At 38.6% G+C, this 27,683-nt stretch overlaps 1 protein-coding gene across 11 annotated transcripts in view; it reads left to right on the forward strand.

The window, feature by feature from the left end:
* Positions 1-27,683, forward strand: part of POU2F1 (POU class 2 homeobox 1) — a 116,281-nt gene that overhangs the window by 12,055 nt on the left and 76,543 nt on the right. For 7 of the 11 annotated variants that reach the window (XM_082331896.1, XM_082331897.1, XM_082331895.1 and 4 more), the window contains exon 2: positions 22,418-22,493. The exons of 2 other annotated variants lie outside the window; for them this stretch is intronic. In XM_082331896.1, coding sequence (XP_082188022.1) covers positions 22,418-22,493 — 76 coding nt within the window. Of the gene's footprint in view, positions 1-9,087; positions 9,110-15,322; positions 15,383-22,417; positions 22,494-27,683 lie in introns of those variants that run through there. 2 more of the 11 variants (XM_082331893.1, XM_082331894.1) reach the window with 2 other exon arrangements.

Raw genomic sequence — 27,683 nt, forward strand, 5'->3', positions numbered from 1 at the left:
GGATGACACTTTTATTTACAACAAAGCTACTCTCAGGCTGTTCTCAGAGTCCTGCAGATTTGAAGCATTGCATTTAGCGAGTGCATGGAAAACACACGACTGGTGTTTGAAGGCCCTGCTGGGGCAGTCCTTAAACAAAAGGAGTTGTGGGCTCTAAACGTGGAATATGTTCTTCATCAATTAGTTCTGCTGCTGTGTGACAGTTCCACTTTGACTATCTGTCTGGCTTGTTGAAATAAGAACTGGAAAACGTTTTCTGTCTTTGGAGTTTTTGCCCTCTGTTTCATGTCTGAACAGAGGTTTGTTGTATATGACTGCAGTCATATGCGTAGGAGAGGAAAGCGCAAAGAGAAGAATTACTCTGTACTGGAAAAATTGAGGAACACTGGAAGAAAAACATCATTTTTTCAATTAGACTCTTTTTATCACATGTATACTTTACCAGACCTCTTTATGTCTGCCCGAGTGTTTAAAAAGTCTCACACCACGTGAACAAAATAAGAGGTATTGAAAAGGCAATTTACTTACAGTAATATCTTATTTCCTGTGTTGTTGACTAGATTTGTGTTTGAATAAGAACATTTCTTTTGTGGCAGCACAGGTGCTCCTTGATTCTGCAGTGAAGGCAGTATTCTGTGCTTGATACTAGCTAGTTGCCATGGCAACAATTATGATGTCATGAATTCAGTACAGTGACTTCACTGCAGTGTATTTTATCTTTATTCTCAGTTTTCTTCAGATCTTGCTAGCAAACCAAAAAGCATCTATGCGTGATACTGTGACTTGTTTATTATGTGATAACAATGACTAGTATGATCCAGATCTCTCTCTCAAAGTAAACCTAATTGCTGCTTACCTTTAAATTCACCCCCAGAGTCTGGGAAACTGAGACCTTGTATTTTTATTTGTCTGGACCTGTTTCAGCTATACTAGCCCAAAAAGTTTGCTGATAGAAATGAAGAGGAAAATTTTTTTTTTTTTTCCCCTGTCACTCAGATGCGATTCTTTTCAGCTGAGAGAAATGTGTGTACTTTTAAAACTGAAAATGTGAGAATAGCAGCATCCTGTTACATCTCGTCTCCCAGAATAATTTGTTCAATTCTGGCTGCCTTTCTTAGTCCTGTTCTTTTCCGAAGCAGGTGAAATATTTTCTTAGTCTCCTTTCAAGGGTTTGTTGACCCGCAAATTTTACCAGGAAACTTCCTGCCATCAGCCTTTGGAAATGGTCAGCTGTTTTCTGCTCTCTGAGCACTTCCATTTATCACCAGGTTGTGCACCTCCATTTCACAGGTAGCAGAGCTGACTGTTCAGTGCATACTCTTACCCTGTCCTCCACTGCCTTCTGATAACCAAAGAGAAGTATTTAGCATTTTTCCTGTATTTTTAAAGTGATATGACTTCCAGATTTAGCCCCAGTAAAAATGCCAGTAAAAACATTGTTTAACTCGCCTGCATTTCTTTTGTTGACATAACTGTGTGTCTGTTTAGAGCTGGCTTATTGGCTTAACTCAAAGGTTGCCTGAGACTTCTGGGCCATCTGACTTTACAGTATCGGTGAATAGCGAAAAGTGTGTTAAAGACGTATGCCAGGTTTTTTTTTTAAGGCTTTTCTTGGCCTCGGCAAGTAAAAGGTTCTTCACCTTTGGCTTAGTTTGACAAAGGTAGTTCCTATGTGTAGGCAGGGCCTAAGTGTGTTGTTGCAAGCGTGCTGAAAGCCTTTCTAATAACAGGAGAAAATGTAGGATATGCTGATTTCTTCCTGTAGCTTACTGCTGCAGTGATCATTTGCATTAAATTGTATTGACCATATATCCCTTTAGGTAAGGTTAGAATTAAATGACCTCTTCACGTTTTTCTTCCTCTGAAGAAAGATGGAGACTTAAAAAGCACCCACTAGCGAGTGGGAGGATGTCATGGACAGTGTGTAAGGAAGATGAAAAACATAAGAGGAAAATCAAAGTTGCAGTTGTCTTTCTGCAGAAAAGAAAAAATATCCTGCGTAGCCTGTCATTTGTGATGAGTGTATTATAGAAGTTGAATTCTGGTATGCTGTAACTGGAGTTAGGAATATTTGATAGATGTTTTTGTTAATGAGCTAACAGGAAGGAAACTGCAAAATACTGCGGCAGGTACTGTTCCTGTTACCTGAGTGCAGAGGTTCTGTGCTTGAAGATTTGCTGCTTTATGTTGGTAACAGCTGTGCTTAGGATTAGTAGCTTTTTTCTTTAATCAGCATAAATGTGCCATTGATAGCAGATATTGATAGCTAGCTTCTGTTAAATTCTCTAAATGCTTTTTCAAAACTGTAAACACTTTTATCTTGCTATAATGCCTGTACACATGGAGGGTTTTACTATTTAAGAGTACTGGTATGATTTGATTGCTAAAACTTTTGGTCTTTAGACTAGGTTTATGTGATCCTCAGAGTAGTCTTTTGTAATTTAGGAGTGTTTTTTTTGTTTCTCTTCATTTGTAAACATTAAGGTTTTTCTAAACTTGTAGGTTTTCAAGATGCGGTTAGACAGGGTGCTGGAGAATCTTATCTAGGCTCCCTTTCCTGCAAAAGATTGGACTGGGTGACCTTTCAAGGTTTCTTGCAGCCTGGGCTAGTCCAGGATCCTGGGATTAAGCTGTTGGAAGGAATAGCAGCTTTCTTAATGGCAAACTGACATAACTGTGCATGAAAAATTGCTAACTCAAAACTCTAACTTTTTAGTCACATGGAGATTAGATCATTAGGTTCCCAGCAGTGTTTGTATGAACGAGTGTTGCATTTAGAAATAGTATTACGGCAGTTAATACCAGACTGAATATATGTGGAATTTAAAGCTCTGGACTGCAGGTGTCTTGGCAATGCAAATTCTTCTGAAGAAGTGAAAGGGGAGCGTAGAAGTTTTTTGAAACGCTTAGGAAAAGTGATCACCTCTACAAAACTTCAGTGTGTGAAAAAGAAAGGAAACTTGGAATAGAAAAAGCAAAAATAAGTTTTATGGTGTGAGTCCCTTATTCTCTTTTATGAATGGATGGGCATATGGCCTATCTGCAGAATATAGATCAGAAAGGAACCTGCTGCACTTTCTTCAAACTTAACACTTAAGGGAATGGGATGATGGTGCGGGGGCAGGAACAGCAAAAAACCACTACTGCCCACAACTGTTTTCTTTTAGAATTATTAAATGAAACACCCTAAAATTTTAGTGCTCTCTTTTATTCCACTCCAAATTCTTCTATGAGAACCAGTTAAGTTCTTGCCCACTGGGACTCAGAAAATAAATAAGCTAATTGGAATTGTCTCAGTTAGTACTGTTGCTTCTACTTAAAAATACAGCATAAAACCAAAGTAGTACGTTAGTGCCTAGTTCACATTACAGGCTTCTACATGCTTTGTTTATACAGAGACTAGGACCTGTCTTGTAAGTTGTTACCAATACTGGTGGTGCATGAAAGAATGGCAATGTTGGTGGAAGTACGGCGAAGTAATTAGCTTCAGGATACGGTGGCAGATAGTGGCTTGAGTTTGTGTTTGTTCAGGGGCTAGGACTAGTGGTGGTGTTTTGGTACTTTTTTGGCTGCAGCTTTGAAAACTTTTTTTCCAGGTCAGCAGCTTCAACAGGATTTCAGTGAAAAGAGTTAAAACGCTTGTCTGGGTCACTTTGCAGTGCCTACTTCACAGCCCAGAACCAAATTTGGTTCAGAATTGGAGCGTGTGAAAGAGGAGTTGACAGAAGAAAGCAGAGGCTTGAAGGGCTGCTTGCTACTGTAGAAAGGTTAGGAGGCTGGAAACGCCAGGGCGGTGTTTCAGGGACAGTGCCTGGTGAAAAGCTGGGCTTCTAAACTCGGTCCTGCTCAGGGGTCCGTTCTGACCTGTTAACCTATCAAAGGGTTCATCTGTCATCATTCTGAATATCAGGTGACCTAACCCACCAGTCCTTTGCTGCTTCCAGTCTGCTGGGGAAGGCTACGAACAGCATCACAGTAGAGAGACACCTCTTTAGATGTGTCCTGTCCTCTAATAACAACTCCGTCTTTAGAGGACAGGGTTTTATTGGCTTCATAAATTGCTACATCTTTTGCAAAGACCTACATAGAAAATTCTATATATCACCTTTCAAAGCAGTAAGGGTTTGAAATTTAATGTTTTGAAAGCAATCAGGAGAATCTTTGTCAGTACCTGGCCTTAACAAGCATATATTAAAATCGTTATAGGTTTGTTTGGAGAAAACATACTGCATTAATTGGGAGCCACGTGAAAACCTCCATGACAAATTTGTAAATGGAGATGGGTGATTTCCCCCTCCAGGTCCATGGTTGGGAGTGCTGTGGGGTGCCGGGGTGACATGGTTATCTTGGCCTCAGCAGGCTCCGGCTCCCTTTTTCTGCAGCTCTGATTCAGATTACCCAGCAGTCCTTGTGCTTTGCTATGATCAAACGATACAGCCCTCACGGAAAAATGTGCTACTCAAAGCTCTGTGTGGCTCCTGTAGCCAACTTGATCTATACAATGGGAAATAGGAAAGCCTTCTTTATCTGATTAAACAGCCTACTTTGGCATGAAATCTCCTTTTTAATATCAACTCGCTGGAAGTGCTATGACAATAAAAATGCCTTTCTTTCCCTCTTGTTGGGAAAGCAAAAAAACCCGACACTTCCTCGTTTCATGTATTACTGCCAGATCATTCTCTGACATTCTTAGAGTTTAATCATCACATGCGATACCTTGGTTGTACTTCAGCGCATAACTTTTCAGCTCACTATTAACTGCCAGCATCTGTGCTAGATGAAGGTTTTTTCATGGTGACCTCAACTATTATTTCTTCTTGCTTGCTATATTGGAGTTAAATGAATTGATAATAAAATGAATCAATAATAAAATGAATCATGTTTCAACAGTAATCATTAAATTACAGACATTGAATCATCAGTTTGGGAAATTACTGTGCCTGCTTTAATAGTGAAACATTACCGTGCACACAGAAATCTAGAAATACAGTATATTTTATTTAAAAAATGGGGATTCTTTTTCAGCAGTTCCTTGATAAAGAACTTCCCTGTCCCTCTTTTGGCACTAAGCTGTGATTTTACTGAAACAGAAACACACCATTAGCGGCTAAAGTACTGTGTTACCATGCATATTATTTTGTCCCACAGCACAGTAGAAGGTACCGTACTTAAGGCACAAGCTTGAAGAAACAAACCGTGCTAATATCCCACTTGAATAGAAAGAAAAGGTGAAGGTTTGCTATAGCCCTTTTGGAATTTTCAAGGCTGTTATGTAAATGGTGTTAGGATAAACACCTTTCTGAGTCCTGAATTTCTCTTTAAAAACAAATATGAATTTTGGGAAATAACTTTCCCATTAACACACATGAATGATATTTTGAAAGTAAAATATCTACATAGTTTACAAGAAAAAGTTTGATTAAGTTGTTTGTATAAATAAAAAAAATAAATAAAACCAGGTTAATGGTTGTTTTTTTTTTTTTTCCCAAAGAGCTTTATGAAAATATCCCGAGCTAATTTGAACCTACTGAGGCTCCCTCTACTGTCAGTGTAGGTGATGACTCAGGTGGTCAAGTTTGACTTTTGTTCCAAATAGTAGGCATGAAGCAGTGCTCCTTGTGTGTCCAGATTACCATAAGCCCGTCTTAACGAATTTGCAAAGATTAGTCTATATTCTTTATTATTGTAAATGAAAACCACTGGTTACAGCGTTGCATAAGATGACCCCATTTAATGATGTTAGATGATCCAGTTTTTTTAAAACACTGCATTTGAAGCAAAATGCGGGCTGCTTCTATAGTAAATGGAGAGAAGGAAAGGTTAATTTCAGTAACCTAACCACAAGTTTTATGATTAAACTTGTTCGTTTCTGGTTTTGTTTTCTCTAGATAATTTTGGTTTTTGGAGGCTTGGGAAAGGAGATATTTTTACGCCCTTTTCTTTTTGATGTCTTGCTTAAGGTTCTCTCCTTGCTTACCAAACACACACAGGCATACTTCTGTTGCAGTGTTATGGTGGAGAAAAGATTTGGGGGAAAGGGAGAAGGAGCACAAAGGCAGGGGAATAAGCCATCAAAAAGTGTTTGGAGAAAGGTATAGCAGGAAAAGAACAGCTCTGCAGGAATAGAATGCTCTGCATGTTCTTTGTAAATAGCGCATCATGCGGGTGAACTTCCCATCTATGTCTGTGGTGTAGTAGATACAGAGAGATACTTGCCTGGTTGTAATTGCAGAATATTGTTGGAGTAAATGCTTCTTGAGAGAAAAGTCACAAACTGTGAAGAAGAAATCTTAGGATCAGTGGAGTTACTCTTTTGTCATTCAGTTGTCTATGAAGGCATGTAATTAAAAAGGAGCAGTTGGAGTAAGTGCAGTGTTAAAGTAACGCAACCTCAAGATTTTAGGCAGAGATTGGCATTTCGTCTGGCTCCGCAAATTTGTGGTGTTTGCATTGACTTCTGCTTCTCAGATAACATTGAATAGAAAAAAATGATGTTGTTTACAATAAACACTGTCTTTCATATGTAGACAGCAACAATTAATTATAGGGTGGGGATAATAAACATAGAAGGTTGGTATCTAGTCAGACTACAGAAAAGTATCCTTGATATGTTCTCTCTTAAAACAGTTGTCCACAGCCCTTACGGCAGAGATGAACAGCATTTATTGGCCTCTGAGAGGATCACAAGGTTCCGTATGTGATTTCGAGGGAAGATTTCAGTTCTGAGGGCATGTAGAGCATTGTGCGTGTGACACATCTTTTTCAAGATAAAGGAATTCCCTCTCCCATCGTGTTTTACTAAATGCACATGTATTATAATAGTTTTGTTCTTCGATCTAGAATGAAATTAAAATCTGGGGACTATACAAGTCAACTGTTTGAGCTCAGTTGGTGGGTTTGTATTTTAATTTATGCAGTGTCTGCAACAGGGAGAAGACGTACAGACTTTGTAGGAAGAACATGGATGTCTGATATTGTCTGTTCCAGAACCTTTGCTTGAGAAGCCGTATTGGATTTACTTCCTTTTTATATTTAAAAAAGATATCCTGAACACTTGACTGTTTAAATACTAGTATGATGTGCCACTGCAGAGGCGTTTTCCTTTCATATTGCTTTCATTCAATAAGATGCGCATTTTTTCTGTATAAATGAACTCATATTCAGTAGTGCAATTGATGAATTCTCCTCCTCTTTTCTTCCTTCTGTAACACTGGCAAGCAGTTCAGTTCATCCAGGTGTCAGTGCTTTTAGTTGTGTGATCAGAATTTTCTAATGAGGGGAGGAAATGGTAAGAACTGGTTTGAAATCACTTTTCAAGTTCCAAAAAGAAAAAAGAAAGCAAAGCCATCTTAAAATTAACAGCTGGAGTATTATTCTTTATGGCCTTTCAGAAGGGAAAGAACAGAGATGGATTTTTTTTTTTTGGCTTGTATGAGTGAAACCTTACACAGCTTTCCTCCCATTTTTCTCTCATGTTCACCGCTCATCTTTATCATGGAAATGTAATTCCTCTTCTGATGGCTTTCCTCTGAGGTTTGTCCTCTGTGACGCAAACTTAGTTTGGTTGACAGAATCTCTGATTCTGTACAGTTTTGCTCTCCCCCCCGCCATGTCTCACCTTATTTTTGGTTAATTGTAATCTTTTTAGAGAGATTCTTTCTTCTCTCTGCCCCCCCCCCCCCCCCAAGCCCGAGTAAATTGAATGCAAAAATAAAGCCATGCCAAGTGGTTGCAGGGTGCTTAGGACAGAGTAGTGCCTGTACAAGGGGCACTCCAGCCCACCCTGTGAATAAGAAGCTTGAGTGAGATGTGTATTGCTAGGCTTCCAATTATTGTTTTCTTTTGGCAATTGGGGGGTTGGCGGTGGGGTTGATCATATTTAAATAATCATTTCAATATTTTGGTGTGGGCTTCTTTTTTTCCCTGTGCACATGTTTCTACCAAGAGTGTCAGTAAATTTTTCTTTCCCCTCCTTCTCCTTCGCCAAACCCACAAGACAGAAATGAGAAAGTCCTTAACCACCCAGGCTTGCAGGATCGTAGATGAAGAACTCTGTGTCTGAAGTGGCTGGCTCCTGACCTTGCTCATTCGTTGTAAGAGCCGTTGACTCTTTCACCTACGATCTTGAAGAGAGTGGAACAGTGTTAGATGAGAATACCTGGGTAAATTCTTTGCTTGAAATACATTGTTTTCTCTAAAAAGTATCAGGAGAGCTTGTTTCCAGCTACAGGATACTTGTATCTCATTTAGAGTGACTTGACTTTGTAGGCTTTAATGAGGTCCACTTGGACAAGGCTGGGATATAGCGCTTCTGCTAGGCAACTCTGGTTTTTATGTAGTGAGTCAGAGTGGTTAAGGCAGATGATGGCCTTCATGTATATAGTTTCTTTTCCAAAAAATGGTATTTTTGATGACTTTGAGCAGCAGCATTGATGTGTGTTCTACTTATAACTGTAAAAAGTGTTTTGAAATGGGAATTGGGACAGGAAGCTGCATAATACCTGGTGTCACTTCTAGACACACAGAAGTTCTCCAGACACAGGTTGGTCAGATAAGGATAGATGGTACTGTTACAGAGGCTCAAGCACAGGAAAAAAACCATGCTAGCCAGGCTGCTTGTAGCATCGATGCTTCCAGTGAGCAGAAACAAATGTTTGGCATACAAAGTCTTATGACTGTTTGACTTGAAAAAGTAGTCCAAGTTTACAGTAGTAAAAGCCTATTTTGTATTTATAGTGTTCTAGCAAGGAAGTTTTTTGCCCTTGGAAAGTCTCTGTAGGAATAGAGAGTCTGTAAATGCATTACCAGTTGGGATTGTAAACTGGAAGCACAGTGCAAAGCTGCAGCTGAGTGCCAGAACTTACATTTGTAGTAGAAACAGATTTTCATACGCCTTTACTGCAAAATGGGGCATTCTGATATTTAAAACAGTAATTTCGAAACATGCTTCCCTGGGTTTTCAGATGATGGCAGCTAGATCACCTTTCAATTGAGAAGCAATTCAAAGGTACTCTCTACCTTCCTGAAGTCTTGGATGTGAAGCTAACATCAGAAGAATGCGCTCTGCTTGTTAGACGAGTCTTATCAGTATGACATGCTTTAATTCAAGGTAAAACTGAATGGACAAATATTGAGAAATGATGCGGCACTTCCTAACTTTCTTCCTGAGAACCCAGCTCTTGGTGCTTGCTGTTCTGTCTCAAGGCTACCATAATCAATAATCCTCATGTGCAAAGGAGAAGAAATGAGTACTCTTCCTGAACTCGTCTTTCATTTGATGGAGTGTCAGCTATTCTGTGGAAAGACTGCTTGCCCTTATGCAACAAATATTTAATGTGCTGTTTAATAGCAACGGAGGGGAAATTATATCACAAAGTAAAGAATTGTCCCTTTATGAAGTAGTCATAGTTCCAATTACTTTGTTTCATTTCAGAATGGGGAACTTGTCATGATAAAACTTAGACAGCTTTGGTTTCCTTCAGCACTATGAAATGAACAGGTCTAATCCAGCAACAATATTAAGTACACAATTGTTCTTCACCTGAAAGGAGAATGTATTTTTAGCTGTCATATCTCAAATTAATTTAATGATGTCGTGACAGTAACAGAGGGTCCAGGAATGCTATTATAATTCATTCATAGTTAAAAACTTATTTTTGCATGTAGGTCTCAAGGAACAGCGTGTCTGGTCATCAGGATTCTGGTGAAACTTGAAGATCTATATGAATGAAAGAATAAAAGCTGGTATGGGGGTGAATAGGGACAGTTAAAGATTCCTTTGCAGCACTGTACAACAGTACTAGCCATGAAAAGAGGCTGGATGTTGGCTTTTCCAAATCAGAAGTTTGGTGTGCTTGTGGGAATTTGCCGAAAGCCGAAAAATTCAGTCTTTCAAAGGGGCATAATAAACCAACAGTCTTGGCATTGTCTTTCTGCTTTCCAAGTCAGAGGCTTCCAGGTCTCTGAGCTTTGATCTTGGAGCCAGTAACAGAGAGGCACTGCCTATTGCAGGAACATTGCAACTCTTGGCATCTAGCCGTCATCACCAAATTTTAATTTAATTGTTGTTTAGGGATTCTTTTGTCTCAACTGACATTCCTTGAGGGGGTTTGTTTCATAAGTATTAGCAGATTTTCCCATTTTCCCTTGAACAAAATTCTGCCCTGAGGTGTTGCTGTTTCTTTCCTGCATTAAGGTTGCATGCATTTACTTTGCGCATATTCAGCTAAAGGTATTTCATATATATAACATACTCACAATTTAAGGTTTTGGATATTGTGAGATAGGAAATAAGAAAACCAGTTCAATGGAATAAATACCATGTTCTTAACTGGGGAGCACAGAAATAAGGTGCAGAATATGTATTAAAAGAAATAGTTTACAATATTGTTTTGGCAACAAATGTGTGTGTTGACAGAGCAAGGGAAACTTTGAGATACTAGGTGCCATAGCAAAGCAAAATATAAAATGAAATAAAATCCTTAAAATAAGGGTTGATTACCAAGTAAAATATTAGTATGCTGCTTTTAAATATGTTAATCTAAGTAAATTCAGAGAACTGAGGTTAGGACTTCGGAGATTTTCACTGGTTTATACTGCCTCCAAATGGTATCTTAAGCAAGTTTCCTAGCTTACATGTTCCTCAGTTTCTCAAGCTGTAGGGTTTTGATTTGCTTTCACTTCTTTCACGTAAAAAAACAACCAACCAAACAAAACACCCCAAAACCAAACCCTGAAATAATCAGAAGCTTGCCTGCCTTGTTGGGTGCTTGAGGCTTTAACATTTGGGATATATCTTGCTATCGTTAGATAAAATATACTGAATAAATGTACAGTAATAGATAATTAATTTTTCCCTTCTTCCCCTAATATTTCAATTAAGTATTGCTTAGGTAAGTAATCCCTAATGTTGTCCCACTGATAAAAGATATTTCTGACTGGGTATGGCTCAATACACAAAGGTATGTTACTTTACTTTTCCTGCCCAAGAAAGAGCAAGTGTCTTGAATTTAATTTTTAGATTTGGATTTTTTTTTTTCCCGAATCCCCAGTCTGCTTTATGTTATTCAATATTCAATTTGTAGTTTTCACACAGCGCTATTCAAGCTACAATAACCCTTTGCAGCCATTGGCTTTTATTGCACTGTCTGTTCAGGCTTTGGTCTTCTGATTGCTGTCAAATATCTGCATTGTGCTATTTGGTTAGCTTTGGATAGTTCTCTTGGATATTTTGGAGCTCACTAATGCTTAAAGATCACAGGTGTAGTAATCCAGCTCTGATGACAGGAATCTTCTTGTTTCGAATTCTCAAAAAATAAGAATTAGTAAGAATAGAAAAGTATGGCTACCTTTGGCTCTGTTATGTCAGCTTCCTGAAAAAGAAATGCCATACAGATAGAAAAGCTATTGTAACAGAATGCTTTTCTGACTGAATTAATAGTGAATGCTCTTAAAAGCATCCTTCGTTATTAACCCAAATCAGTTACTAATACGTGGGGACAGCTAAGTGAGGAGTCACCAATAGTGTGTTGCAAAAGGTAAGCAATTGTCAGAAGGACTTAAGGAACGCCCTTGCTAGGTGGCATTTGTAAAGTGCCTGGTATGAGCTGCTGCTTTTGTGAAGCAATAATCATCTATCTGTGATATCTTAATCAGTTGCCGTTAAAATGAAGGTGATGTCAAATGTTCACTGTTGCCATTTCAGTGTAGTAAAATAAGATTGAATAAATTGAGAGGAAATGAGTCAGTCTTTGTTTAAATACCCACTAATGCATGGTGCACAAAGCCTAGTCATGAGGGAAGTTGTTCCCTCTACTCTAGTTTCCTTTATGAGTCTCCCGGCTTCTCTAAAATAAGCATAAAGGGTGTTTTTAGTTGCCATGGAAGTTGTGTCGTGCCAAGACAAGAGGTAGACTCTTCTGGTAGAGTAATTTTAAAGGAGGTGTTGGGGAGAGAGTGTTCTTCCAGTACAAAAAATAGAATGTGTTGTTATCAAGACGTGGTGAAACAATATATAGTTTTTATAGCACCATTTAACTGAAGCTTTTGGATTACACTGAAGCCATAGGTCTCAAGGCTACTGTTTTCATAAGCTTCATCTGACTGTTTGGGATAAGGACATGGTTCCTTGTTTTTCTGCCTTATCAGATTTGGAAAGCTTACGTAAACTCCTCAGCAGAGTTTGAGACTACTCGACAAGTTATACTCTATATGGACCAAACCTTACCTTATTTGGGGTACAGAAGTGCTATCTGATCCTACATTTGTGTAAGTGGTAGTGTGTATCTATCATCAAACAATAGCTTTTCTTTTTCCAACAGCAGCAGCTGCTGTGAGAGAAGGATGGGGAGGCCAAAAAAAAAAAAAGGGGGAGGGCTTACAGCTCACAAAGCTGGAGGTGGGTGGCACTGTTGGCTTAGGGAGAACTGGTACAGCAACTGCCCTGTGTACTTCTGCTTCCTTAGTGTCACTTGCAAGTCTGTCTCTGGGTAAGAATATGCATATAAGAAAAGCTGAGCTGCCTAGGCAGCATTTCCTTCTTTAAGAGACATTATTACCTTATGGAAAAAGTTGCAAAGATGGGAATAGCCACTTGTGGAATTGACCACTTGTTTGACCACACTGTTTTTATGTTGACTTTTGAACTGACAAGTCTTGGAAGAAGAAATAACTAAACTGGCTTAATATTGCTGCAGAATCTCATGATCATTTAGGACTTGTTAATTAACAAAGTGCCAGAAAATGGAAACAGGTAGAGCAAGTGTAAGTATGCTTCTGTTCAACTGCAAAAAAGGGCAGATTATATCCCCCAAATCTACCTCCATGGAACATACTGTTTAGTGAGAGTGGGTGGAAGACATGTATATATTCCATCTATCAGGTAAACTCAGTTTGGTACAGGCATGTGTATCAATATCTAGGGGTACTAAAGGTAAGCAGTGATAGAATTTTTCATGTTACAGGGTCTTGTATCAGCCAAGTTGAGGGTTTTGTATTTTAGAATTTGATGACAATGTCCCTTTTTTTTTTTTTCCTCCTTCCCTCTTGATGATCTTTTTTTGAGGATGGGTTTTATCTATACTATGGCTCCTATAAGCATACTGGCTTTTAAATCCTGCAGAAATGTTACCTCTAGTGCAGTTTCATGTTACAGTTTATCTGATATCTGGCCCCTGCTAAAGGGGATCCCCTTGCCTTGACTGTTAGTTTTTATACCTTTCCTCCTCAAGTGTTTTGTTTTGTAATTGAAAAATTAAAATATAGCTGATTGACTGGAAATCTGTCCTCTTTTCAGGGTTGATTTTTCTTCCACATCAGCTAGGGGAACAGATTCCCCTGATGCCACATAGTAACTATCTGATAGGGGAAAGCAGTGGGAGCATTTGCTCTTTGGGGAAATCTTGTCCCTTTGCATCATCTTTGTGCAGCTAACTCACAGGCTGGCTTATCTGTTTTGGGGAACTGTGGCACTAGTATGATGCCCTTAGTTCTGTGGGGATTTTTTTTTTTTTTTTAAACTGACACAAGTGTGTTTTGCTGCTGAGCAGGGAGGATCTCATGTTTCCGTGCCCATCCAGTATTCCTTTTATTTGTGCTGCCACCCGCCCACCACCAAGCTTCTGCTAGATTGATTCTTGCTGCCACTTGCTAGGCAAGTGCAGTGGTAAGGTCAAGTGTACAGACATCAGGAGAGCGTGGAAAGTCAAGAACTTTGCGTAATAACCCGTATTTACTTCACTTTATAACGGTGCTGTTTCTTGTCTGCTTGAGGTTCTCTCTAAAGAAGCAATCTGATGTTAGTAAAGTATCTTTGGAATGAAGAAATGTTTTGCCTGATTGCTTCCAGTTCTGGTTTGATTTTGTAGTTTTGCTTTTTCTACAGGCACCAGTAGGAAGTCTAGAGTTCATACTCATTCATCTTTTTGGGGCTGTGGTTTGATTAGGGAAGAATATTAGGAAAGTAAAAAGAAGATGAGAATGTGGAGGGATGATGATGATGATGATGATTATTATTATGGTTTTTTTACTTCTTACTGTGAGTCTAGTATAGCCCTGAAATCTTAAAGTAAAATAGAAAAAATCAGAGCAATTACCTGGTTTTGGTAGCGTGGCAACATTTCTGGAGACAGTCTCCAAAGTATTCCCAGTGGACATGCACAATTAAGGGAAGTAAGTAGTTTAAGATAGAATACATAATCTACATAGTGGCTTCTAGAATAGAAAGCCTCTAAGTAGACAGGTGATTGCCATGCTATTTATACAATATACATACTCCCTGTCTGAAAGCTAAGTGAGCATATGCCTGGAAGCTGCACTAACAAAATAAACAGATGAGATTTCTTTTTAGCTTTAAAATAATACAACTGCTGCCTCCAGTCAGTGTCACGATGAATGACTTCTCTTTTGTGATCTGTATGCTGGATTAATGCAGTATATTTTATTTGGGTTGCTTTATAAACTATTTCTTGATGACTGGTTCAAGCGTGGTATATAACTATACTCTGCTTGTTGCCCCAAATATTAAGTGATAGCTGCACTCTAGAAGTGTCTTTTCTTCAGAAACTGTGCTTAACACCTTGTTTTCCAGTGTGCATGTGATAAAATGATTCAGGACCAGTCTACTGAAGGAGTGGTTTGATTCTTCTGTCAGTCAATACCACCATGATAGGTATTGATTGTCTAGTATTTGGTATTTTCTATCCACACACTTGAAATGTTCTGCTGCGTAAAGCTAGTTTTTCATCTTTCTTTTGGCTGAGAATTGTCAGAAGTTGGTTATTGGAACTATTAGGCTTAAGCCAGAAGAAAAGTTTTATACAAATTGAGTCTCTTATTGCAGGAAAGAATTAATTTTTAACTTTGTTTCTTAAGTAGTGGTGTATCTTTGTTTCCAGTTCCCTGATTAGCTTTCTAGTATTTTGGTTGATTTTGACCAATTTGACAGAAAGGCAGATGTATTTAGAAATTTTTCTGCAAGTTCCATGAAACTGAGCCAGGGAAGGAGAGGGATCCTAGGAATGCTCTGGGAAGATGACAGTAAGATGGACTCATGTTGCAGGCATTGAAGAGTTAACATAAATAAATCCATCCTTGAAAATGTCCCAAACATAAGAAAAGCTTTGGTCAAACATAATATATGAAAACTTAGCAGACAAGCCAGTGTTCACAGAATGGCATGTTAAAGATGGTCAAAACTCTGGGGTTTGGCAGAATAAAAGTAATTTTAACATACTTGTTTGTGGGTTTTTTTTTTTTTAAATATATGAGAATTCTCAGAAACAGCCAGAAGTCTTTGTAGTCATTAATATATTTGCTTTGCCAGCTGTAGGAGCTTAAATGCTGTCCAGCATCACCAGATACTTGTGACTGCAGTTCTCTTCAGGTATGTGTGAGATTTTTGGGTGGCAAAGGTAAACTTCATCTTGCAAAGAAACAAGTGTGAGGGCAAACAAGTTCCAGGAGAAGGCAGCAGAATCTTTGGGTTCAACTCTTCTACTCTTACCCAAAGTTACGTTAGTAATGGTCTCAAATATTTTACATTTCTATAATTAGTACATCAGAAGTATTCCAGTGCTGTCGGCTTTATATGGCTGTGACACTGTCAGTATTCAAAGTGTTTTATAAATTTAATACTCAGACACTCCTGGTGCACAAAACAGATTGAATTTTTATCTTCAATTATTTAAATTGCTCTGTAAGCTCTTTACTTCTATCTTTTTTGCTTCTACTCATTATCTGTAATCTGAAATACATTCAGTCTAGCTTGTAAAGCTGACGTAATAGGTACAAGTTCTGTAATTCTCTCCAGTGGAATTCCCCCATTTAAAAAAAAAAAACAAACCATAATTACTTCAGAAAACACAGTTCTCAATCATAGAAAACAAGCTTGTGATAAAGAAACATTTCTACCAATTTTATTTCATGGTGTTTCCCAGGTTACCTTACATGTAGCGTAATAGGTTATAAATATGCTGCCAATGTGAGACAGAAACCTCTCTATAAAGCACAATGACAACTAAACTCTGCCATGTCAATGGCTGCAACGGCAATCTGCTGGAGACTTATTTGCTTGTCAGTTTATAAGCATGCATTTTTGTTTAATTTGCGTAGTCTAAATTGTGCTTTTGGACTTTCAAATAAAATTAACCTTGCGCAGGCTCATTAAAATACACATCCTTAAAAATGGATGTACTTTATAGTCTTATTTGAAAAAGGAAGAAAAGTGTTTTAAGTTATGGAACGAATTTAAAAATTTTGATTTTGGGAACCTTTTTTGTTCAGATGAAGAAAAGATCTGTACGCAGAATAGTCAAGTAATGAAAAGAGCATTATCAAGTGGGAAAGTTACAGTATGGATTTACTGTCACTTTCTGCACTCTGGAAATAGTGTGCTATAGGTAGAGACGCTTGTGTTGTCAGAATATGTAAATCAGGAAGGAGACGGGTTAATTGTCAATAAGGGACAACTTCAGATCCTTATGCATTAAAAATCTTTTATTCAATTAACTTAAAACAATTATTAATAATTTATTGTGATATTGACACATAAATCTCTCTGTATTTTGCAATCTCATGTTTTATTATGAATGCTATTGGCAAACATTTTCAGTATATACATCATAGATAAAAATCCACAAAGGAATACATAAATTATGTGTAAGTAGTTGATGCACAGTATTGCAGGGAGGAGGTGGTCTAGCGGACAAAAAAAAAGATGCTTGAGAAAAGTGCAGTCTGCAGTTATGAATTATTTCATATAAATATTGCCTATGGCATGGATATTTCAAGAGGGTGAAAAGCCGAATATATTATGAGAGCTAATATTAACTGCCGTTAGCAAGCTATCGGAGCATGCTCAGGCAATTCAAAGAGGAGGGGACCGAACTTGGAAGCCTCAGATACACCTTAATGCTTTTTCTTTAGATAACCAAGTTCAAGCCACTTTGTCTTTTGAAGAGTTAATATGTGTTGATTCTTATTGTAAGTAATGATACAGAATTTTTCAGAAATTTGTGACTTTTGAACAGTTTGCGTAGAGGTGCGGTCAGTATTCATCTGTGAGCTGGCCCCCCAGATGGCGCTGGCTGTTCTGATGCTCCCGTGCCGCTGTCCGAGCAGGAATCACTGTGCTGGGAATCCTGATGGGGCTGTATAGAAAATGTATGCCTTTCAGGTGACTACTGGAAACCAGATGGTTTTGATAAGATTTTGATAAATGTGTTGGGATCCATTGAGAATAAGATTTAACATGAAAATAAATAAAAAGCACCCAGGGGATTAATTCTATTTTATTTATATTCCTTAGCTCAGATAGATTTATTTTTTGAAATTTTTGTTCCGTTCCTTTCTTCTAGCTTTCTTAATAAGAGCATTGGACAATTTATCCCCATGATGAAATTATATGAAATGTTTTCTGCCCTTTTTTTGAATCTAAAACCTTCAGCAATGCATACAGCACAACTGAATTTTCAAAGGAAAACTCTTTGAAGTCCTTTTTTCTTTTTTCTTTCTTTGTGTCTCTGTCTCCCCCTTTCTCCATCTCTCCCCCCTCCTTCTCTCTGTCTGTCAAGTTCAAGAGCAGCTCAGATGCCATGAATTAAGTGAAGCACAAAAGGGGAAAAGGAGACCCTTTTGAAGAACAAAGGCCTCCCATTAGGCTGCCGTGTTCTTTCTCTGACCAAAATTGCTCCCTACATGGTTTTTATTGCTGTCCACATGCTTGGCACATAAGGTAAATACAGTAGGACCCTCGTTACCTCACACTCTCTCTTCCTCTTCCCTCTTCAATAAATGTTTTGTCTCTTTGATGTCCCTAGTAATTCTTATACTGATTGTTCCCACCCTCATAAAAGCCCCAGGGGTAGTCATGGTGGTGGATGGCATTAGATACTGTGTAAATGCTTCCAGAAAAGAAGACAAACTGCAGCCAAAGAATTTATTTCAGGTGGAAGAGAATGGGAAGGAAATACAGATGTTTTCTTTTCTTCTCAACATGTTGCCTCTGTGCCCCAGCTACATTTACATATCTCAGGGAAGTTTATAATTTTGTCCTGTTTGTTTCAAAAACAAACAAGGAAATAGGGCTAAGTCAGAGTTAGGAGGAAATGCATGCCACAAGACTTTAAAGCTATAGAAATCTTCTCTTAAGTCATCTTGATTATTTATTTTTCTTTGTTTTGGACAGCTATCTGTTCCAGAGTTCTGGTGAAAAGTACCAGCTAAGGTTCAGACCTAGACAGGTTTGAAAAATGAACTTTGTAGTGTGCACCTTTTAAAAAGGAATCAGTCAGGCCCTTCTTACTGAAGAGAAGTTTAAAAATGGCACTGAAATTTGTGCATGCATATGCAAAAACTTAAACCAGTGTAAAACACTATCTTAAACCTAAAATGGCAACTGAACTTCTTAGTACTTAAATGACAAATTTTGCTAATAGTTTAAAAAGGCATCTTTTGGGGAGTTGATTTCTATGGCAGAGTCTTGAAAGATGAAAATAATTGACGTGGGATAGCATAATTCATGCCTAAGTTGTTTCGAAATTCTAAAGCATACAAGTATTTCTTGGAATTTGGAATTTATGTTCTCCCAGCTTCTCCTTCTTTCCAAATAAATGATTTTCAAGGATATCTATTTGGTTTGGTATTTGCGCTTGCTTTCATCTTCTAGTTCTCCATTTTCACTGACATGAAGTATTTTTATTAGCTTGTGTAACACAGTTAAATATGTAATGATTAACAGAAAATGCCCCACTATTTTTATTTTTGGCACTGCTTCTTAATGCTACCACCTCACCTCCTGGAGTATATGCTTTTGTGAGCGTATACTGTTATGAACATAGTAATTCCAGGGAAAATGTCAACAAGGCTACTTAAGGAAATAACAATGACTCTTATCAGTCTATTTTGTAGATTACGAGGCAAGGAAAATCGACCTTGAAATCTGACTTTTCATGGCAAGTTTGATTTTTTTTTTTAATTTTCTTTTTTTTCCCCCTCCCTGTTGATCAAGTTGCATAAGAAATTTTACAATAAATGTTATTGATTGTAATCAGTCAAATTTACTTTACTTGTATGTGAGGAAGGTTTTACACGCCCCCTTCCCTGCAAAGAAATTAAACTCGCTTCTCCATCCACTTGTAGTTGGCCTACTTAGCTTCCTGAGGTGATGCTGGCATTTAATGAACTTTCAGTATATAATTGGCTTATTTTGATCCATATTTTATGCAAGAATGGATTGTCTGAAATGGAATCGGTAACTTCAGGTGCTCTGGCAGAATACTGTGTAGGTAGCAGTCATACATCCACTTGTGGTAGATGTGGATGCTGTGATTAATGGCAGTGGCTACAGCTGCCTGAGTATGGAAGATGAACCTTTGTTCTGTCTTCCCCCTTCCCCTTCCCATGCACCATTTGTCATGTAGCCTCTCCTGTTGTCATTTAACCTATGTCCTCTTACTCCATCATGGAGCTGTACCTGTAGTCATCTTCCCCAGCCTCACAAATCTGAGCCAAACCCTGCCTCCCCATCTGCCTGCAGGGATGTTCTGTTCACTGATCAGAGGGATCTTCAGCTGACACTGGGAGCAGATCTTCACCCTGGTCCTGAGCAGCAAATGCAGCTCTCGACTGTGCCAGGATGGTTGCAGCAGCTGCTGAAAGTAGAACAGTGGGTGAGGAGATGCAGCTGCCACATCCATGGTTAGCTACAGCAGCTGTTGATTAGTGTTAATTACCAATCGCTAGCATGGAGATGCTTTTGTTGGGAATTGTGCTGGATACTGAGTGTAATGCACATACCACCACTGACACATCTGTGAACCACTGGACTAAAAGGCTCCACGTTGGGTAGAATAAGAGGAAGAGTTTCTGAGGTAGGTGGGGCTGTATCATGCAATTTAGTAATATGATTTTAATACTACTTGGAATTTCTATAAAGATGAAATGGAACTCATATATAAATACATTTTACCAAGACAGTAAACAGTGAGTGGCAGCTTCTGAGTATTCCTTCCAACACTAATAGGAGAATGATTTTCCCAGGAACATCTTGTTGATAACTTGTGTTTTTAAATGCCATCAGATGATATTCTTCCTCATCTTTTTTCTTTAAGAACATGTAATGTACACCCAGAAGAGGCCACTGTGAATGTTCAATCGTATGTCTGCACAAAACAGACTTAGGGCCTGAATTTTGAGTTTTATTTGGTAATTTCTGTATAGAGACCAGTGACATAGTAGAAGTAAAGACTTGGTGACTTCCATTGAAGCCTTCTCAAAATAAGCAATGAAAGAACATATTAGTAAGAGACTTAGTTTTAATTAATCAAAACTCTGTTCCTTGCTTACATAGGAACTGCAAATTTTCAACAATAGTACCTAGTGCTTGAGGCACTGCCCCACAATGGAAAACACTTATTACTACTCTTGAAATAAGCTGAACATTTTTAAGAAGTGGTGATGTCTTCAGAATGATTTTGCACCACCATGTTGGCACTTGCAAAAACAGATTTCAGTTGAGATTCATGCCATAGCTTCAAAAAGCACTGAATGTGACGTGCAGAGATATGAATCTTTAAACCAGCTGAAATACACCTAGATCTGCTCTTGTGAAGGGTTGTGGGCACGGGACTAGTGGAACTGTGGGTTTCCAGATAAAAATTTAGATGGCTTTATGAGTCTTAACACTACACTCCAAGACTGTGGTGCATGAGAGATCCTGTTCTTCCTGCCTTCAGGTGTGTTCTTCTGCCAGCTCTGTTATCATTCGCCTGTGAGCTGGTATGGCTGAAACGTATCCTACAAGAAAAGAAAAATCCTGTTCAGTTAGAGCAGCAATGATCTTGCCCTCCTTATGACGACACAGTCCCTCAAGTTGATTGAGAAATGTAGATAAGGAGGAGGGAAAGGGTCAACCGTTCAAATGGCAGCTCCCATTCCTGAGCCAATGGTGAGGCCACAGGGTGCTGTCAGCAGGTGGCTGTGCTGTCACCAAATGCCTCTCTAGCCTCCATGCCAGTTTTTTGACCTAAACTCCTGTGACTCCCTGGAAAAGACTTTTAAAAGAGGTTTTTGGTTTTCAAGTTTTTTAATTTGAGCACAGCTCTTGTGAAGGTTGTCACTTTGCCACTACATTTTCAAGATCTCAGCATTCTTGTATGTCTGTGATATCCTGAATGCTCCTTAGTATGAGTGCCAAGCCACCATATGCGACTGAGCCCTACAGATTGAATATTTGCGACTTTGATTAAAAGGATTTTCTATAGCTAAAACTTTCTCCTGTAGTGTGAAAATGGAATTTATTTCTTTCACACTGACACTGCCAGAAGTTTCTCAGGTTTGTCTTCATTTTGAACACTTAGTCATTCAGGAAAGGCTTGCTTATCAGAGCTCTGAAATGCTAGGTTGGTTATTCTAGTCATTGAGATGCTCACAGGGTCGGTCCAGGATAAGTGGTCCATTACATCATCTGCTCCTTCCCAACGGGCTAATATTTCTTATTAGATTCCTAGTAGAGCTTTCAAGCTGTATAACTACTCTTATCCTCATCACACAAAATGTAAAATTTATTGAGTTAAGACAAATACAATTTTCTACTTTTTTATTCTTTGGTTTGCAGACAACAATAAGCAAGACTCCATGTATTTTGGACTGTAGCTAGCATTCCGAGTTCTCTGCCACTGGAATGAGCTCTCTTTCACTAGCTTGCTTCAGGTTATAATATGGAGATTATTCTTCTTATGTTTAACTTCCTTGTTTCTTGTATGTAGCATTTTTTTCAGGCAGCAGCATAAAACAAACGTTTGCAGAAAGATTGTGCCGCATGTTGGATTTTGAACACTAAGTAAAACTTTCAAAGTTTATTACCATTCTGCTGTGTGTTAAATCAATCTCTTATCAGGCTTGTGAAGAGGAGGTTTTGTGTACTGATGCTTGATGTTTTCCTTTCTAGGGGCAAAACAAAAAGTTAAATTAATTAGAAATTTGTATAACAAAATCCGTTCAACCGCATTCAGTAAAGAGTCCTCTTCGGTGGGTTAATTTTTTCATGCTGTAGTGGTTTAGGAAAGGGCTACCTGTCTGTTTTTGTCATGCCAGTGTGGTCTGTCCTGACTGGGCATTAGAAAAGAGAAGACAGGACCTCACATACAAACAAATTGCCTTATGGTATCCACTTACTCTGAAGGGCATACAATAACTGTCCATGTATAAGAACGGTCAACACCTTTTTGACTGTAATCTGCTTTTATTAAAGACAAAGCTAATCTGAATTATTTTGTACAGCTGCAAGCACACAGCCATTTAACACAGGTTATAGGCACACTATAACTTGTGGTGCTGGAGACTTGGCTTTTTTTTTGCCTACCGTCCCCTGGATTAGAACAAAAGAATAATTTTGTTTTCCATGTGTTTCTGTTTCTAGAGTCATCAGGAATATGAAGACAGGTTCATCACCTTGACCGGGCATGGGAGTGTTGGCTTCTGCCCCCAGCTCTGTTGTGGGTTTTTTGTTTTTCCCTGTATGACTTTGGTTAAGCTGTTTCATTATAGCATCCCTTCCTAAATCTTTTCACCTCCCCCCCCCCCCCCCCCCTTTTTTTTTTTTATTGTTTGAGATAGAGACAGTGGCAACCAGTTCTGGAGTTTTTGGACATAATTGATAAAATTAGTCTTGATTTATTCTTGTCAGCTTGGGTTCTTTTGTCTCTTGTCACTTGACTATCTGATCTCAACAGTACTTGGCCATGTTTTTCAGGTCTGAGTGGTCTCTAAAAATTACAGCAATGCACAATCAGCCATCCCAATTCACATTACTGGTGTCAGATCCAGTGAGCTATTCTGAAGATGGCATGCTTTGTTTTAAAGTGAAACATATAGTTGTTTCTTCCAAAAACACCCACCCCAACCTAACCCACTAACCAAAACAGAAACAAAACCCCTTTCTGTACCAAAAAACTCCACCAACTCTAATTCTTCATCTTTGATATTTATTTTCCTTATCAATTCTCACTGACACAGTCTAGGTTATTCTTACTCATTACAACCTATTTGATTTCACCACCCTTCCGTTTTTTTCATGCTGTACATCTGAATGTAGAGATTTTTAAAGGCTTATCTTGCATTCAGAACTATTTCTAGCTGATCATCTCTGTTCTGGGATGGGAATCAAGCCACACGTCTCTGGTTTAGATCATTGTCACTGCAGCTGCAGTATCCGAGAGCCTCATGATCTTTCCTCACAATATCCTGTGAGGCAGGAAGGATTTTTACAGATAATAAACTGAAGGACTAAGGGCAAGTCTATAAAGATATTTAGATATGGTATTTCTCTCTTGTTGTGGAATGACCTTGTTAAAGGTACCATCAGGGTCAAATTGGTGCCTAATTATCTCTTGTGGATTTTCTCATGACTTGCCCACGTGTTACAAGTGGGGAAGTCTGAAACCAGGTCTCCTATGCCCAAAGTTAATACAGTGAGCATTATAGATTTTTTTTTTTTCTTTTTTTCTTTCTTGATAGATCAGGATTTTCATCTTCTAGGAATATTAACCCTTCCATTAGAATTTCTTGCTAAAAGCAACAGTAGTAGCAAAGAAAGCCATGAAGCTTATATTCTGATTAGGTCTCTTGCTTTTTCTGCTTACCATGACACAATAGTCTTTCCAGATAGGATGGCACTACTGCCATATTCTAAATTCCTTTAAGTTGGATCCTTTCTTCTGTATGTATCTCCCTGCCTATACTTCATTTTTGGACCAGGAGTCTATTGTGTTGATTTTTGGATGTGTGTGTAATGTTAGAGTTCAGGAAGATCCGTTCTCAGGAGAAGGTTTTGGATGTGGAGCATTTCTTAAAATGTAGCCCTAAGATGTTACCTAGAGAGATGTAAGGTATCTACACTTTGCTGTTCTCCATGGTTTACGTTTAGGGAACATTCCCCTCCCAGATTTTTTCTAAATTACTCACATATTTGTATGAGCATATATTGTAATATGTTGAAGTAACTATTGGTATTCTTGGTGAGGTCTAGAGAGTTGTACAGATGACTTTTGCACTTTGGAGCTGCTGTGTGAAATTCACTGTTTAGGATTAAGCACTGTGATCCCTGGATTCTGATTCTGGGCATAGTACCCATGTTGGAAGACAGTAGTCCTGCAGTATGCAATTTTACATTAAAGCCTCATGGATATCTTCCATGTCCATACTTGGAGAGCTTAATTAGCAGAACTAATTACTGTCCCAGATAGATCTACATTTCCCGATGTGCATTAACGCATGGTTTAAGAAAGTAGAAAGGAAATGAAGCTGTCATGTTTGTGGCTGCTTATCAGCTGTTAAGTGCTCAGCTCTCCATGGGAGTTATGGGCATGGCCCAAACAGTTCTTTTCCCCAGAAGGCATAATTTTCTCAGCTGAGAGAACACAGGTTTTCTAAACAGAGAATCACTGCTGACAATCCACTCAAAAAAATTACAGTTAGTGAGCAAAACCCCTGTCTTCTGGCTTACCAGCACACACTGAATCACTGGCGTGATCCTAGGCAACTGAAAAGTAGCATTCACGGTTGTGCTTGCCGTTGGGAGAAACACGTATGCTATCTTCTTGCAGCCCTTTCTGAGAGGCCAGTCTGCTTTTTCTTTTGCTTGTCTCGTAGCCAGAGAGCGGCTTGCTTTGTCTTCCTTCGGAAAATTGCTGCTGCTGTTGGCTGTGCGGGTTTGTTCTGCGAACGCAGGCTGGGAGTCTCGGGAGGAGAGGGAGGCTTGCGGTTCTAATCTCGCCTTGCCTTGCCTCTGGTCAGGCAGCCGATTGTTTTTCTGGTTTTGTTCCTCCGGGTGGCATCTGTCTTCAGGAAAAATTTCCTTACAGCAAAGTGTAGACTGCTGAACTGTGGCTGTCTCAGTATTGCTGTTTCTGACTGCTACGCTGAATTAATTATGTGAGCAGTTACGATGTAGGTGCTTGAAATGTTTGTGGCTGTTCAAAATGGAAGGGTTGGTCTTAAACGAATTTCTTTCTCTTCCTCTGCAGCCTTTTTTTGTTTGTTTTTACTTTACTCTTTTTTCACTTTTTCCTGAACAATAAGATTTCATATTTCACATGTATAAAAATTGTTTTTGTGCCACTTGGGATGCCTTTCCCATTTGTTAATGTCTTTTGTGGTTTTATTGTCAATATTAGAAGTGGTTCACATGCCTACACAGCATTTCACTCCCGTCTTTTAAGCTATACTTCACCGTAACTTACTAGTTGTATATTCTTGTTTAATACTAATCAACTGTTTCTTTGTTGTTCACCATGTTACATTTTAACTCTGTGTAATTGACTCAGTATTACTTGAAGGTTTCTCTTAAATCCCTGTTTTAAAGGACTGGAAAACAGTGTTCTTTAAAAGATTGGGTTAAAATTGCTTGATGTACAAAATTAAATAGATGTGAACAATGTGGCTGTACACAGCCAGATGTTGAAAGATCAGCATGAACCTCACAGAGCCTAGAAGGGATTCTGCTCTTGCTAGGTAAAGACTTGAACAAATACATGGGACTTGCAGTGTTCCCCCAAAGGCCAAAAGAAATGAATTCTCTCAAATCAGAATGTGATTTCTCTGGAAAAGTTTACTCCACTGAGAACACCTTCTCAGCATCTCCTGGGACTTGAACCATAAAGGTCTTTCGTTCAAAGTGAGCTGGAGTTTGCACAGGGCAAGGGTAGAGAAATAATTAATCTAGTGAAGACTGCAGATCTCAGTTATCTTGTGTTTCGTGGAGAAAATATGCATATGTGGTTGTGTTCTGTGCTAGCTGAGTTACCTTATTGTTTTCTGTTGAAATATTCTGGTATTAATAAGGGGAGAGCTTTAAATGTTTGCTTTTTTTTTTTTGTTTCATTTTTAAGAAATTAAGGTTTTCTGGGCTGGTTAGTGATTTATGCCATTCATACCTGTAAAACTGCAGTTCTTCATAACATAAAAATCAACTCATGTAATGGCAAACAATTTTCCAAATGCAAAACAAATCTGTATTATACAGTGTTTGTATTGCTTTGCCTTCAGTAGGCTACTGAGATGCCTCTGCTGCTCAACAGTTTTGCTAGTCAGTGGCAGAGTAAAGTTAATAGGACTTGCAGGTAGTCAGAACCTATTTAGGTATTAAAAAAGTAGCATCACTTTTATGCTCTCTTTTTGTTCATAGGGAGACCATGACTAAAGACACAAGTTAAAAGTATGCTGTATAAAAACCGGCAAAATGCTATTAAAATAACAGAAACATTTCTTAACGTTTACCAGTGCGTAAAATACACAGTGTAATGTATTGTAGTCTGCCTTCACAGGCAACAACTGTATTTTTTCAAGTGAAAATTGAACACAACTGAACTGTTGTGCAGCAGATACTTAAAGCATTACTGGGACAGCTTTGCCTACTCCGCTCCTGCTAAATTCATGTAAACTGTACCGAAACATAGCTTTTGTGGAAATACTTGTGCTGAAGTTTCCAATATTGTTTCTTCAGATGTGTTTTGGGCTTGTGTGCTGTGCAGAGAAGTTCCAAGTGCCAATGCTGCTTTAAAATTAAAATGAATTTTTTTGCATTTCAGCATGTGCTATTTAAAAAGGTGCGTTGCTCCAAATAAAGGAAGGGATCTCTCCTGTTCCATTTGAGAGAATTTATTGAGGAGGAACCTGTAAAAATGCTGCTTGTGTAAATTTCCCCCTCTTCATGGGCAGGGTGGGGAAGTAGGGAGGAATGGAAGTTGGAACTTGAAAATGGATGTTTCTGTATAACTAACAGAATTACTCTTCAGGTCACCAGGGCTGCGGAGTCAGCTGTTGTGTCCAGTGGATTTTGATTAAATTGGAGCACAACATTTTCTTTTCCCCTTTGTGTGAATCCGGTTCTTTGAGGCATGCCCTCCTAAAGCATGTACAGTTTCAGCCCTTATTTCAAGCATTTCCATTCTTTGTACCTGCTTTCAGCCCTAGGAATTTTTTCCTTATACCTTGACCTTGGTGTATCATGCATTTGTGAAGCTAATAAGGTAGATTTAAGAGTGGCCTGTCCCTCAAGTTGAGGGTGAGAGGCTATGAAATAAACACACAGCGTATTATAGAATGGGAGGAAAACAGAAGGCAAATATTTAAGAGGAGGGTAAATATGCCTTTGCTTAGTTTCTAGGTGGCAGGGAAAAAGATGATGTACTGACAAAAGGTCATATTTTCTTTCTTTGGGAATATATTTTTGTTGTTTGTTAACCTGTTTACAATCTCTAATTTAGATTTTATACTAAAAGCCTATGAGCTTTACTAAACCTCATAGGCTGGCAGGATTTTTTGGGCTGAGGGATGTGTAAACCTGGTTTCCAAAGAACATCGAGATTATTTGATTATGCTTATTAATCCCATTTCTTATAACTTTTTCCCGTCTGCTGTCCAGTTGGTCACATTTGTCGGGGCATGGAAGTCTCAAGGAGACTAGGTTCTTACACATTGCCCAGCAGATGGTCAAGTAGAAGAAACTCTGCTACCATTCTCATGAAAGGAAAGAAATCAGTAAGATTATGAGACTCATCAATTATTGGAAAATTAATGCAGAGAAGAGACCTTTATAAACACGCTTATTGCAGAAGTTCAGTAAATCAGAGAAACTCATCTCCTTAATCTATCATGTGTATATATAATACACCCTTAAGGTGTAC

This window comes from Platalea leucorodia (assembly GCF_965183815.1).
Source record: "Platalea leucorodia genome assembly, chromosome: 2".
NCBI lineage: Eukaryota > Metazoa > Chordata > Aves > Pelecaniformes > Threskiornithidae > Platalea > Platalea leucorodia.